The 15,043-nt window shown below is 41.5% G+C and overlaps 1 protein-coding gene across 5 annotated transcripts in view; it reads right to left on the minus strand.

Annotated features, from left to right (window-relative positions):
* The window catches only part of kif13ba (kinesin family member 13Ba), a 32,358-nt gene that overhangs the window by 13,297 nt on the left and 4,018 nt on the right, over positions 1 to 15,043 (minus strand). For all 5 annotated transcript variants that reach the window (XM_077520189.1, XM_077520188.1, XM_077520190.1 and 2 more), the window contains 15 exons: positions 12,577 to 12,670; positions 7,821 to 7,833; positions 7,574 to 7,634; positions 7,016 to 7,108; positions 6,608 to 6,788; positions 5,646 to 5,733; positions 5,287 to 5,421; positions 3,927 to 4,039; positions 2,773 to 2,884; positions 2,486 to 2,698; positions 2,300 to 2,410; positions 2,037 to 2,171; positions 1,285 to 1,418; positions 742 to 828; positions 468 to 658 (listed from right to left, as the gene is read on the minus strand). In XM_077520189.1, the coding sequence (XP_077376315.1) occupies positions 468 to 658; positions 742 to 828; positions 1,285 to 1,418; positions 2,037 to 2,171; positions 2,300 to 2,410; positions 2,486 to 2,698; positions 2,773 to 2,884; positions 3,927 to 4,039; positions 5,287 to 5,421; positions 5,646 to 5,733; positions 6,608 to 6,788; positions 7,016 to 7,108; positions 7,574 to 7,634; positions 7,821 to 7,833; positions 12,577 to 12,670 (1,761 nt within the window). The remainder of the gene's footprint in view (positions 1 to 467; positions 659 to 741; positions 829 to 1,284; positions 1,419 to 2,036; positions 2,172 to 2,299; positions 2,411 to 2,485; positions 2,699 to 2,772; positions 2,885 to 3,926; positions 4,040 to 5,286; positions 5,422 to 5,645; positions 5,734 to 6,607; positions 6,789 to 7,015; positions 7,109 to 7,573; positions 7,635 to 7,820; positions 7,834 to 12,576; positions 12,671 to 15,043) is intronic.

The following is a 15,043-nucleotide window of genomic DNA, read 5'->3' on the forward strand; positions in this document are numbered from 1 at the left end:
TGGGGAGTTACCAGCCTTTGTACATCTCTTAATACCACCTCACATTTATAGAAGTCATATACAAAAACACAATATAATAGCATGCAACTGTCATGCTACATACATCGCATTTGTCTATCACAACATTTCAACAAAATACATTTTGTAAAGTCACAAAACGTGAAAAAGTTCAAGGGGCCGGAATACGTTTTCAAGGTACTGTAGTTTAAATTTACATGGAAACACAAAGGCTGAAATCTGATTAGACAAAAAAAAAAAAAAAATGCAACTTCCACATACACATACTAGAAGCAGTGCAGCCAAGAGAAATGCTACAATCAAGAGAATAGACTGTTGGGAATAAATTCATACACTTTTAAGGAACAAATATTAGAATTTAGGTCAGCGCATGTGAACGTGTTTATGTCAGCAGAGAAGGCCTTACTGGCCTTGACCATGCACTACTAGAGAAAAAAGGACCCGCTTACCATTGCTGCCCAGAGCCTTCATCATTACTTCGGTCTGAGCAAACTCATAGGAGAAGCTGACCTCGCTGGATACTTCGCTGGCAGAGTCACCGTCTGCATCAAGCTGCTCGCTGCTGCCACTCTTCTTCATTACGCTGCCATCGCCCTCCTCGTCCTCCGTAGTTCGAATACGCCGCTTGGGAAGGTTTATCCTGCAGGGGAAAAATGGTGTATGGCTCGAACTTTTGATGCAGACAAACACCTTTCACCTACAAACTAGCAGGGGACTAGTTACCTGAAGAAATGGTTGTTTCCCCAGAGAATTCGGTCACCATGGTGAAGCTGTAGTGCACAGGTGGCAGGAGAGCCATTTACACACGTTCTGTAAGATTTCATTTTAGATTCAACATTAAAATGAAGTTGACATGATAATTTAGAGGTGTGTCCATTATTAAATAGGCAAAATAATGGACGAGGCCTGGGAAATAACATAGAGGGTTGCTTCATCTAAGTCCATGAGGGGAGCAATAAGCCCAGGCAAACTAAATGTAGTATTTATGTATTATCATTTACCACCGCGTTGACGATCATGGAGTAATTAATGAGCAATTTGGGCATCTGCACATGTAGGTTGTTTCATGCATTCAGTCATCTAAAATTCATATTGTATACGTGTGTAAAAAAACAAACAAAACAGCCATATGGGTGGGATGTGTCACTTGAAATGTACATGGAAATACCCAGTACAAAAAAAAATACAAAGTAATTAAGTGGAACTGGGTACAAGCCAACCGAAGAACATTTACAGTGTCCTGTAAGCTGCGTTCATGATCCTTACCGAGCGTTGGGGTACGGGGTGAGGATGACAGCAGCGTCATCGGTGATGTCGATAACGCAGTGCTCGGCCTGGATGCCCATCCCGCACAACTGAATGTCCTGGGAGTCCGCCGAGCCCACCTGGGTGTGGTCCTCCTGTAGACCAACAGTCAAGTTTAGCAGTATGCATTTGACAAATGTTAGATAAAATTGTCTCCACATAACAGAACATCAACTTTAAATCTTCAGAATTTACTTCATGCAAAATATTTAAGTGCTTGGGTAGCTGCTGCTTCGGTTACTAAAAGGGGCAAAAGCATTATTTTGTTGCCCCCACCCGCTCTATTATACACACACAAGCACACACTGCACATCGCTGTCATCGGGCCAAAACCTCATGAGTCACAATTTTGGCAATTTAAAAACAAATTCTATTCTTTCTTTTTGGTCAATCCACACATGTAGGTTGAATTTTTATGAAATATTGAGCAATCTAAAGTGTTGAAAATGGCTTGATCTCTTATGATGCAATGTCTCCTGAAAAGTAACAATTTTGGAGGTACAATGTTTTGGCTTGGCCAGACACCAGCAACATGCAAGCGCACCCACACACACTCAAGCCCATAGTATGCAGACCCTTTTTTAAATTTAAAATGAAGTGAACATGCAGCTTGTTATATTGACTCAAATTTTTGGTTTAAATTAAAATGTAATCAATAGATTTCTGGTGCCCATGCTTAATTAAGCCTACTGAATTAAATCGTGTGTGTGTACCTTTAAATAGTACACCAGCAGTTCGTTAAGTGCTGGGTCTGCATTCAGGTTGACCAGGAAGCTCTTATCGTCGCCCACTTTTATGCCCGACGACTGGAGGGAAATTCCAAGACTCTCCAGCTGCTTCTGACGTGCCTACAAAGACAACATAGTGTGGGTTTTTGAAAACTAGTTGTAGAATTCAAATGTGATAATCACTCAATTTGGTGCTGCCAATTTTCCATATTCGCTCTTTAATTCATGAACTTTGTTGGCGCGGTCACCTGTGCAACCTCCTCGGTTTTGCGAAGTTTATCCTCCCACGTGATGGTCATTTCGTGAATCAACTTCTCAGACTCTTCCAGGCGGTCCTTGAGCTCCGGAGCTTTCAAAGACTGCGCCGAACAGAACGAAATGAGGAGGTCAAAGATGTGGTCAGGATGTCGAGGACTACCTGAAAGGAATCTCACCTCGGCTTGAGTCAGCTGCACGCGCAGCTTCTCCACCTCCTCGCGCAGCTCCCGGATGATGCGAGCGTTGGGGTCCTCGTTGACGACGGCGTGGTTGACGATGCTCTTGGCCCGGTCGGCGTAGCGCAGCGTGGAAAGCGTCTCCTCGTAATTGTCGGCCGCCGGGCTCACCGTCGCCACCATGGCCGTGCGGCTGTTCCCGCCGAGACAGTCCTTCAGGAGCGGAAACGACGAGAACGTCAAAAGAAGCAGAGCGAGAGGAGGCTGGCGCAAGTGCACGTTTGTACCTTCAGCAGCCATGTCAGAACAGAGTCTCGGTAAGGAACAAACTTGGTCTTGTTTTTAGCAGTTCCTTGTTCTGCCAGAGCGGAGATCACCAAGCCGAGTGTAGTCAGCGACCTGACAGGCACGCAAACACAGTCAGAGGTTTGAAAAGAACACAAACTAAATGCTTTGTGGTTTAAAAAAAAAGAAAAAAAGAAAAAAAGATTGATGTTACTAGGCTTGCAAAGTAGTGGAAAACTTCCAGTAAAGTCGAAATAATAAGAATGATTGACACTAAGAAATCTATTGATCATTTTTTATTAGACGTTTGCGGGGACGACCTGTGTTTGCCTAATGGTAGTCCGCCTTTTTATGGCAGAATATTGACTGTAGTAGGTAAATCATCTCCTTTATTGTAGTACGATATTTTGACCAATTTTATTTTAACTCATTTGCTCCCAAAAACATATAAATAAGCTCTATTCTAAATATTGCCATGCTCCCAAAGACGTATTGATGTTTTTTTTTTATTTTAGTTTTATGCTAGAGCATACAGAAGGCTTTGATGCAGCCTCTAAACTGAAGAGAATGATTGACGCATTGGTCCTTATTACAAAAACGGCCAGCAGGTGGCAGCAGAGCATAAGAGATCAATCAGGACCATGTTGCAAAAAGCTCTTTTCCACACTGTTTAAAAAAAAATTGGGTATAATGACGAAAGCTATATTCTAATGCTAATTGCTGCAAAACGGAAACAGAAATGTCCTTTTTTTTTTCCTGATGAAAAAGAAAAAAAAAAGAGAGACTAATCTTTCTTTTGGTGGGTTCTATGTTTTTATAGCAATCTAACGCAATATTCTGTGGGCCTTGAAAAATCAGTCAAAGTCCAGTAAAACAGCCGGTGAAAAGCCCAAATAACTAAAATTTTCAATTATTTAATTTTTTATTTATTTATTTATTTATTTTTTATTTATTTATTTTTTACTCTTCATGATGCAGAAGAGGCTCTGCTGTTCTTACCTCCCCTGACTACACATCCCTGATTGAAAGGTAACATATTCAAGCATAAATAAACATTTTGGTTATGCTAAGGTTCTGCGATGAAAGTCGTAATAATATGTAAAAAAAAATGCTGGGCAATCTGACATGTGCTCGTTCGCGTGTCGCTGATTCATACTTGTTGATGTTGCTTCCCTCCTTGAGACGCTCTCCAGCCGCTCCGGTTTTCGCAGCTCGCTCACTTCCAGCTAAGTCCACAAGACTCAGCCGACTCACTTTCTCACCGCTTGTCTGGGAGAGAAAGAGAGAGTGAGAGCGAGAAAAGAAAGGGAGAGGAGAGAGAGAGAGGGGAAAGAGGGTTCACATGATTTGTGGCTCATTTGTTACATTAAAAAAAAAAAAAAAAAGAAAAAAAAAAAGTTTCAAGGCCACGTGAGCACTGTTGATGATGCGGCTCGACAATACAAAAGGCTATTGTATTGTGAGCCTGACCAATCTCTGATATGTTTGTTACGCAGCAGAGGACGACTCGGGCAAATTTGCATGAGAGCTGATGGGAATCTTCTGCTTTTTGTTCAACACAGTGACTAATCCTCACATTGAAGCTTACTGAAAACAAAGACTGGATTTCCACTGCAGGTTCAAGCGCCCGACTGCAACTGACTGCCTACAGTGGCACCTTGACTTATAAGTTTGATTCCTTCTGTGAGCCAGTTGTAACTTAATTTACTTATACATTTAATCTTGGCCATTGAAATGAATCTTAAATATGGTCCGATTGCGCTTTGGTTTATTTTATTTATTTCTGTGTTTTGGGTAGACGCATCATCAATCTGTGTAGTTTGATGACTTCAAGCTAGCATTGATGGGGTACGTCTGACCCCAAGTTATACTGCACTCGCATTGGGAGACATCCAATATCTTCTAACTTTAATATCCATATTTATAAGAGGCCTAATTCAGGTTTGCTTTCATGTCTTTTTTTCCCCCATTTCTTCAATTTACGTTGCCATGACGCTTATCCAAATTGCCGCTTGAGAGTTTAAAAAAATAAATAAAATAAATAAAAAAAAAAAAAAAAAACATTTTTCACCTGAAATACGCAGTGGAACTCCAGCCATGTTTTGCTTGATGACAAACAGAATAACGCAGAGAAGGACTGAGGAAACCGAGGCCTTGGAAACGCTTGTCAATTATTAACGTAATGTGCCAGTAGCTGCTTTGTGACTGTCAACGAGAGCGAGGAGTAAAATGAGTGAGGCCCGAGGCTCCGAATTTAAAGCTCTTCACGTTCAACTGCACTTTCAAAAAGAGGCATATAGAACAGGAGCGTCGATATATTGCAGGTTGCTTATCATGGTCGGGCTTTTTTTTTTTTTTTAAGTTTATTTATATGTTATTATGTTATGAACACACAAAGTGTTTAAAAAGTGCACACAAGGAGTTTTCAAATCGCTAAAGATTTTTTATTCTTGCAGACCAGGCACATAAAAATAAAAGCATTGTAAATTTATGGCAACATCACCAACAAGACTTACCCCAGACTGCACGTCAGTCAGGGTGTGCGTCAGGATGATGTTGAAGACGGCATGTGATCGACTGCTCTCCTCGTTCATGTTGGTGGCGGCAACGGTGCGAGACTTGTTACCCTCTGACATCAGCACCTCAATGTCCTGTCAATGATTGAACTGCTTCTTAGTTCTTAGATTTTTCCACACTACACCACCGTTCGTATCTTAACACATGCTTGGAATAAAACGGCGCTGAAAAATTATTCAAACTGTAGGCGGAAATGATTGTGACCTTGCACCTCAATTTTCACGGCTAATCCTTCATGATCATTAAACATTGAAATTACACAAATAAACAATTCAAAGAAACATACAGTAAAGCTCACCTTGTAGCTAGCCACAGCTAGCCGAGATAGGCCATCCACGTACGGACCCAACACTTTATGCTCTCTCACTCTCAGCGCTTGTCTGCCCCTGCAAAGAAAACAAGAATGGTGAACAATGAAAACTTTCGGTCTTACGTCAACATTGTCGCGGTTCTGACCACACAACCTCAAAAGCCGGTTCGTGATCTCTGACCCTCATTCAAGACTGAACTTCATCACAGGCAAAGCACATATGGTTGTCAGATGGTCTGCTCTTCTTCCACTCAAGCAAGCATAGAGTTTAAAGGTCAATCCAAGTCAAAGGTGAGGTCACCAGCGGCAGGCCAGTGGTGCTGATTTAGTGTTGGACATGACCTGAACTCCAATGGGCACGACCTCTAAAACCAGTGACCATACATGGCAGCTGGCCTTACACAGCAATCTCTCACTTTCTTAACATTAAATGTTAAGCAGTTTTCCAACAGGGGAGATGTTGAATTACGTTATGTTGTTTTTGTTTTTTTTTGTTTTGTTTTTTGCTACAGTGGAACTACAGAAAAAATTATTAGCATTAGTGACGATTGCCACAGTTATCCCAGTATTAATAATAATAAAAAACGCACTGCGAAGGTCACGTGACATATACCGGAACGCAGGCGAGTCATGACGTCCTGAGCGCTTTGATGTCAATTTCAGTCAACAGCAGGGGGCGGTGCTGCATTCAATGTCAGCCATCCAAGATGGCTGAATGCGGGTGGATGAATTACATAGAAAATATTGAAAGGGAAATATTTTATTTGACTTCCACTTTAAAATTAAATAATATTAATTGGTGTTTCATTTTTTTTCATTTTTTTATTTTTTATTAAACTTTTTTTTTTTATATCAATTAATTATGATAATTGAAATTTGTAGTTTCAAGAAGTACACGCCTGTTGTCAGATAGAGCAAACACCTTAACAGCGTTGAGGACGAAGACGTACCCTTTGGGGTCCAGCAGATCGCGAACCTTTTCATTGTAGATCTCCATGTAGGAGACCTCTACGGTGAACTTCTCCTGCTCACGCTGCTCCTTCTGCGTGCGTTCGAACAAAGCGCTACACAGGCGGGGGATGAGACCCGGCTTCTCCCCCGAACCCATCATGGTGTAGGACTTTCCGGAACCTACGCATGCATGAACAGGAGGAAGGAACGTCCTCTTTAAAGTTAAAGGCTGGAAGAACAGCTTTCAAAAATACATGTGATTGTATTACAGTGAGATAATCAGAAAATGCAGGTCTTTTATATTTTACTTCAAACTCCACTTTAACTTGATTTATACCACAATAGATTAATTTCAACCAAGCAGCATTAGTTGGCAGCTTCACTCCGTCTGCAGTTGAGTAACGTACCGGTTTGTCCATAGGCAAAGATGCAGGCATTGTAGCCAAGGAAGGCGTTATGAAGAAGACTTTCCCCAAGGCACTGAAACACCACCTCCTGACCTGGAGAGATATCCATGTTGCACTCGCTTTTAGTCTTTTAAATATCAAGATTTATGACAATATGTGCTGGGTAGGGCTGAACAATTTGTTTTCTGAGTTCTGAAAATGTGATCCAGTGCCTGCCAAAGCTATGCTGCGGGCTTTTTAACCCTCTTATCGCCGCAAGATCACCAATCAGAATGAACATTCTACTTGTGGACAGAAAAGCAAGCAAACCAATCAGCTCCAAGATAATTCAAATAAAAACAGTACATCCATGACCCACTGTTTCACAGTTCCATGTCCTCTTCTCCGAGTCTACACTCCCGCAGTTAAATACACCATTCAGAAATACTTCTATTACAATATTTGTTCATGTTTACATACCGTAACTGTGAAGGGATTCAATTTATAGCATAAAAATGTTGGGACATTTTTCCTAAAATCGTTCAGGCCTAGTGCCGGGAATGTTTTTGGAAAACTGACCGGCAAATTTCTCTTTGTCTGATTCGTCCATGGACCAGAAGCAGTAGTCGTAGGCAAAAACCTGGAAGCACACAGAGGCAGATGTCAATTACTAAGTGGTTGCTATGGTGTGAATGTACAATACAAAGCGAAGATGGTTTCCAATAGGAAGTCACTCCAACACAGCCGTGTCTTTGTTTAAGGCCAGGCGTGACTCACGAGCAGCAAATATGAGCTCATGCTGACACGGTCAAAAAGTTGGCATTACCTTGGACTGATTCCTGGTGATGTTGCGCAGGGGGGGTCAAAGTGCATGTGGAAAAAGGGAGACAAGACATTTTATGCAGATTAAGAACAGGGTACGATACTTATTTAAAGCAAAGAATCACAATCATGTGCCTTTTGAAGAAGAGGACAAAAATAGCTGGAGACACTCGGCACACATTCAATCGGCCTTTGTGTGTGTGCTGTCCACATGTTTGTGTCGTGTATGCGTTCGTTTACTTCTTGACTGCTTGTCATGTGTCACAACAAGGTTTTATGCTACCTCCAGGGCAGTGTGGTAGGGTAGCAGTGGGGGCTGGGGGATTGCACATGGGTTGGAATAGCTGGAGGTCGTTTGTAGTTTTTAATCAGACGGGGGGCACAAAGGGGTCAGTGGGTCGAGGTTATGATAAGAACCGAAAGTGACATTTAAAAGGGGGGGGATGCTGTGAAAATACAGTACTTTACTAAAACATACTATATCTAAGTACGCCGTGCAAGGTCAATTGCTTCATTTTTGTTGTACTGTATACTTGGGCTCCAGATAAAAAAAAAAAAAAAAAAAGTTGAATAATTGTCTTCCATAACAGGTTACAAAAAATAAACTCAAGGCCCCATTCCCTGAACTGAAAAGTCAGCATGGCTCCAGGTTTTGTACTTTGACAAACCCCTACTAGGGAATTCACCCAAATGAGCCGTATCAAACGGGGATCTAATGTGGGCAAAGCATGACATCAAGGTTGACTGTCATTGTGAGCGTTGGCCACGGAAAAGGGGCTCCGGGAGATTTGCCGTAGATTTTACTTGGCAGACTTAGTTCTACATCTGATTTGGGTACCGACCACACAGACCCCATCTGATTGATCTTATGAAAATTTGACACCAAAACACCAGATGGAAATTCCTCAGCAACCACAGATATTTCTTTGTTGACGCGTCAAGGTTTAGACTTAAAAAGCATGTGAAAATCATCTCTGCGTGCTTCTTAAACCACATCTCATTTGGCCCCCTGAAAATGAAGAACAATGTCCGACTGCTGCCTTAAGTTTCAAGCCAAGGACTTTTTCAAGTTATTATGTCAATTTCAACAGATGTGCTTGACAAAACTAAATCTTACGATCCCTCTAAATCCTTTCTTTGGGCTCATAAAAACATATCAGCATGGGCCATGTATATTCAATATATTGTACCATAGTCTCTCTGTACAGAATTTGATTTCCAATAGTCCTCACAGAGGATGTCAACAAACCTTAAGAGAAAAGAGACATCATCTAAAAGTGAAAATCTGATAGATTAGTATATCGCCTATCATATTGTCGTATCATTTTTTTTTAAATATATTTCTAAAATAAACAGTGATTAAGTGATTAATTATTATGGGTGGTTGATTTTTATTTTTTTTTCCTGTAGTGCTAAAACATTGGTGGTACAGCAAAAGGTTTTATGACAGCACAATAAAACACAACATTGTGCAACTGGGAGAAAGTGTTCATAAAAAACACAGGTTGTTGACGTTTATTTTTTTTAACACCAACGTGAGACCGTGGCAGGTTTTTGACGTTTGCTGCGATGACAGCTGTCGCGGCAGCTTTGAAGACACGAGAAGACGCGTCTTCGCCCTTTGTATGTCCATTAATGAGGTAAGCCGTCACCCGCCCCCCCAACGCCCTACGCCAAATGAGTAGCGAGAATTAGATAGGCCGGAGAGCCGTGGGCCTGCTCCTCCACTCTCATCACCGTCATTTAGAAAATATCTTACTGCATGGCTGCTTCCGCCCCCCCCCCCCCTTGCCACTGTTCTTGCATTGTTCTTCCACCCCTCACGCCCCCCCTTGCTGGGAATGTACCATCCACGGCTGCGTGGGGAAGAACGAGGGGTGGAGGCCTGCTGAGACTGGAATGTTCAACCCAAAGCAGAGTTGGCGCAGACCTGACACTGCGCGTAGTAATGACGGCAGCTGCATGCATGGAGGCGCCGCCATTTTTCTGTCATTTTTGGACTTAGGAGATAGTGTGTGAGGCGTAACAGAGGTGGGACAACACAACGCCAGGGACAGGGATGTTAAATTTAACACCTGACACTTACTACTTCCAACCATGAGTGTTCCGGTCCAGCAACTATTTTTGTATGTCACAAATTGCATCTCGGGGCATATTCTCTCATGTCAGAAAATGTGCACTGCTGTGTACCTAGTTCATATACGCTCACTGACTGCCCATTGACTGCTATGTGTCCCTACTAAAATGGCAACCAAATTTAGATCGTGTGATATTAATTAATTGGTGAGAAAAAGGATCAGCACCATCAGACTTTTTTCAGCAAAAAAATAAATAAGTAAAAATAATTATTAATCCCCACATTTATTTATTTTTTATCTCTATTATATTAAAATATCAGACTTGTTACCGATTTATTTTTGGGTTGTTCTTTTAAGTTACTATATATGTAAAGTTTGGTTTTTGATTGTTTAATAAATACCACCAAATACATTTGAAATCAATGAATAATTGTTTATAAATCATGATTTCAATATCAATCAAAAACAATCCTGACTTTCAATAATTGCCCAGTCCTACTTGCTATAAAGTCGTCTAACAAATGGCCATCATCAAAACAACTGCATGACAATGGTTTAATTCTCCATCAGCTGCTCAAAGAATTATCTGTCACTGATAACCTGAGGAAGACCGAGAGAGCATCTGTCTCTGATAACCTGAGGAAGATGGATGCACAGAGCAAAGAAGAATTCAATCAATTTAGTGGCAAAACTGCACTTCTCGTTTGTACGCTGGCGTCTGTCGGCGGCATTACACAAACCGGCCTTACGTGACCTATTGAGTCCATTTATGCAGGACATAATGATAGGCTCTAAGTCCAAAACAAAACAAATCTGTGGTAATGCACTTACTGTAAGGCACTTGGCCAGGCAACAACTACCAGTAACCTTGTTTGTTGGAAGCACCTGACTGAGCGGGAATCAGCACTTGGCTTTTGCTCACGGCCCTTTCAAACAACATTGGGACAATCCCACTCGATGTTAATTTGGTCGGATGCAAAGCTGTTTATTTCGATCCAAACAAGGATAAGCCCACTCAAGTTAATAATTCCTGGTTCAGAGGTGATACGGATGAAGACAAACCTAACAAGTTTCTGTAAAATTGACTATCAGAGCCAAAGGGCACGTACAGTATTTGCATAGATAAATATTGTTGCAACTGTTCACACAGACACACCGCAATTAGATAATTACATGACAGCAGTTAGTGCTTGTTGAAAAAAAAAGTCATTTCATAGCTTTCCTCTCGGCTGCAGTGCTTCCGGTACATGTGGATGTTGGAGAGAAAGTTTCTGGTGAGTGTTTGTATCATGGTTCTAGTCTAACAAGTTATGACAGTTAGCCAAGCTTCTCCTACTTCAAAATCTGAATCAATTTTATTGCCATTTGTCTATGAAATGGTAACTTCCCAACTAGGATTTTTTTTCCCAGCAGCTCAACAGGACTTACATTATGGTGCTGTGAACGTCAGCTGGGAGGAGTTGCCAAAAAGAGTAAAAGTATATTATATATACACACACATTTGCTTACTAATGTTTGTTCTCACAAAGCAGTCCTGAGATTTCATTCTGACTTTTGAGATCTGTACAATAAAAGGTTCTCAAAATAACATTCATATAACAGTACTTTTTAAAATTTACTTATTTGCCTTTGCTATAGGACCATACACCACATTCTGAACCCATTTTATATTTGCGTTTTAAATAGTGAAAACATCCCAATTACACCATTTGTCACCAACGGCATTTCGGTGTTGCAGCTGCACCTGCAACATCACAGCACGGTCCCCCACACTTCCTGTCGGCGAGTAAATGCCGGGCAAAGCCTTTTCCTTCCTTTATGCAAATTTTGTCGAGGCGCACATAAAAAAAACAAACAAACAAAACTGAGAAGCATCTGCGCGGCGAGGCCAAGCACACTCGCTGCTTCCTCGGCCTTTTGTCAGCCCCACAGGCGGCCGAAGAAACTACAGCCAGGCTCTTGTTCACGCCTCCATATAAAAGTCACCGGGGGAAAGTTTATGTTCGACAGATGCTCCAGTGAATGAGCCCGTGGACTTGCAACGCCGCAGGAAAGGGGCTTCACAGTCGGCGGAGTCGACCCGGAGTTAACCTAAACAGCCCCCCCACCCCCCTACTCGGGTGTTGTTGCCTCAGAAACGGAAGACTTGAGAAAAAAGGGAGGAAGCCAAGGCGGTGGGAGAAAGACCAGCTGAGTGGAGTCCATCCCTTTTTTTTTTTATGAGCAATCGTCTGGCCTCTGTCTTTCTTCCAGGCCGAGGCCTCAAACTCGGCCCCATTCCCTTATTTATTTATTTTCAATCTGTTCCACCAGTCATGAGATTTTTTTTCTGCCACAGATGATTTGCTCCGAATGGAGAATATGTAGTCGGGCTGTTGATTTAGCCGTCTCATTAGGGACGCAGGAGTGATTAAACGTTGTCCCCTTTAGAGTTTTTGCGGTTCGGACTGGCTGTTGTGTAAAAATATCTCTGCATTGGCAGCAGGCTGTCAAGTGCATACCGGGACAATGGGGGGGACGGGCGATTACCGGAATACTGACGCCGCAATGAGGGGAAAATGGGTATCATTCATCATCATATCAGACCTGTTTCCAAAACTTTGAGGTAAAATAAAAAGCTGCCCATGACACAATAACACTTCCAAATCAACGTGAATCCACAAAGCATCAAACTGGACATACCTGGAGTCGCCCTTGCCCAGGTTGGCCATCGCGGGATGGAGGACGGTCTGGTTCTTCACCATCTCCACCACACACTTGGTGTTTAATTCCTTTTCTGTGGACAGAACAAGGCGACACGCTGCTCAGATAAGATTGAGACTCTTTGGATTCAGGTGCCGCTGCTAAACTATACATTCTTACTGTATATAATTATGAATGGATTTGGAAGGCACAATTGTAGTGATCTATTTTCATGTGACATCCAAACAATGATTGCAGTGTTGCATTTCAAGCTCAGATGTGTCTAATTGATTACTGCAACTGTGGAACATCCTCTTGGGAAATGGAAGAACAGAATCTACAAAATGACCTTTTACCTTGCATGAAGTTGTTTTTTTTTTTTCTTCACAAAGTTAATCAATAGAGCAGGACACACAGCTGACATGACCCTGAACTGTTTGTTTAACAATGAACACCAGGACGGTCATCAGCAGCTTAGCAGAAAAGGTCCTAATGTTGCTTTAATGCTTATATACAAGCAATTGGGTCACCAAAACTTAAAGACAGAATTATGTCATATTTAAAGCCCAATAATTAAACTCTAAAGTGTTGCTTTGTATGCTAGTTGATAAGAAATAGAGGTGGGAGTTTTTTTCACTCCCATTCAGCGCACCTTCCTCTGGAATTCACTGCAGACTCAATGTCTGATTCATCCTGCTTTATGGTTTTTAAATAGACAATCTCCTCACTCTATTACAAATTTTCCTGTTCCAAAGCATGTGAGACATGCAGGAACAAGCTCAGATGCTGATGATTGAGTGATAAGCCTTAATGCTTTTTTTTTTTTTTTTCTTTGGACTGGATGCTGTTGCTGGTGTGAAATCACTGTCAATGTAAATGGAAACCGGCTTCCACTTTCCATTGGCAGTTTCTCTCCTGCATCGCTTGGGTCAAAAGCCGGGAAGCCGAATCTTCGAAGGCCACGACCATGGGAACATGGCGGCTCTTACGCAACATTAGCAAATATTCCCTCCAAATCCCTCCCTTCCTGCCTTTGTCCAGTTTTGCCCGCCACACCACCGCCGCCGTTCCCCAACCTGGATTGAACCACTCCTTTTGAACAAGACTGTGCAGTGGCTACTTTGCATGTGAAGCTTATTTAGCTTTTTTAACTGGTGACTATTACCAATAACATGACCAATAACTTACATAACTAATCTAATTACACTGGAACTTCCACAAATTTGTTTGTCCCAAAAAATGAGGCTGGAAAGAAAAAAAAATATCAGGAAAAAAGTACCTCCAAAGTCAAACAAAACTTGGGAGTTCAATCCATCATTATGACTGTCATCATTGTCGCAAACTCCACAAAATCTCCTGAGCAATCAGCTCAGTGAGTATATAAAGTGGACGAACCACAAATGGCCACTATATGATATGACATCAATCTATTCAGTGACAGTCTTGGTTTGCAAACACCTAGCCATTACATCTTCAAAAGGTGAGTGGCTTTACTTTATTTGTATTTTATTTTACAGTTCTTTACTCGACTTTTTATTTATTTATTTTTATATGAATGAGGGTTGAAAAACGTGAAAGCCGTGGTGAGCAAAGTACAGCCCCTGGGCCACATACGGCCCAGCTTTGCTCTTTAAGCCGGCCCACTCAGAACTGACAGGTTTTCACAAAAATTGGTTAGCCAAAATGTATTCATTTTCATTTCATATTAAAAAAATATGTATATAATGATTTTTGAATTAAGTAATTGGTTAATTGTTTAATTCTAAATCAAATACGAACATGAGTAAAATTAACCATTTTTGGATATGCATCATTTAAATATTGGCTGAAAAAAATAATTATAAAGACCTATTCAAAATGAATTATTATTCAAAGATTATACGTACTAGGGACGAACCGATATGGAATTTTTGAGGCTTTTTTTTTTATTTTTTATTAAAACTTGGGGAGGTTCCACTGCAACCATCTTTGCAGCTTCTCCTTTCTTTTTTTATTTCCTTCTTTAAAGAAGATGCTCATGTTTTGACATTTAGACAGAAGCTCCGTTCAGTCAGAAGCTCTCCGGTGTGGAAACGTGGCAACTGCTGATGCTGTTGCTTCCAAAGTCATTTCCACTGCCTTCCGCTGCACTGTCAACTACAAGTTTCATAAGCCGCTCTGTCTTCTGCCACATGCAATTCTTCCAGGACGACAGTGAAGTCACATTTACAGATACCACTAATAACTTGCAATTATGCACGCATGCATTTAGGAGAGATGCAAGTTTAATGTGTTCTCATTGAAATGCTATAAATACGCTTTCCCTGGCTCCCACCTGTGTGCGTAACAGTTCACCCCTCCCCTCTCTGCTCAGCCGAGGAGGAAACATTTAAAAATAGCTGCTGGCCTGTCATAATTAACTTCAAAGAGGGCAGGCGGCAGTTTGGATGACTGGTTAGCACGTCCACCTCCCAGTTCTGAGGACTCC

Source organism: Festucalex cinctus, chromosome 4, assembly GCF_051991245.1.
Source record: "Festucalex cinctus isolate MCC-2025b chromosome 4, RoL_Fcin_1.0, whole genome shotgun sequence".
NCBI classification, from domain to species: Eukaryota; Metazoa; Chordata; class Actinopteri; order Syngnathiformes; family Syngnathidae; genus Festucalex; species Festucalex cinctus.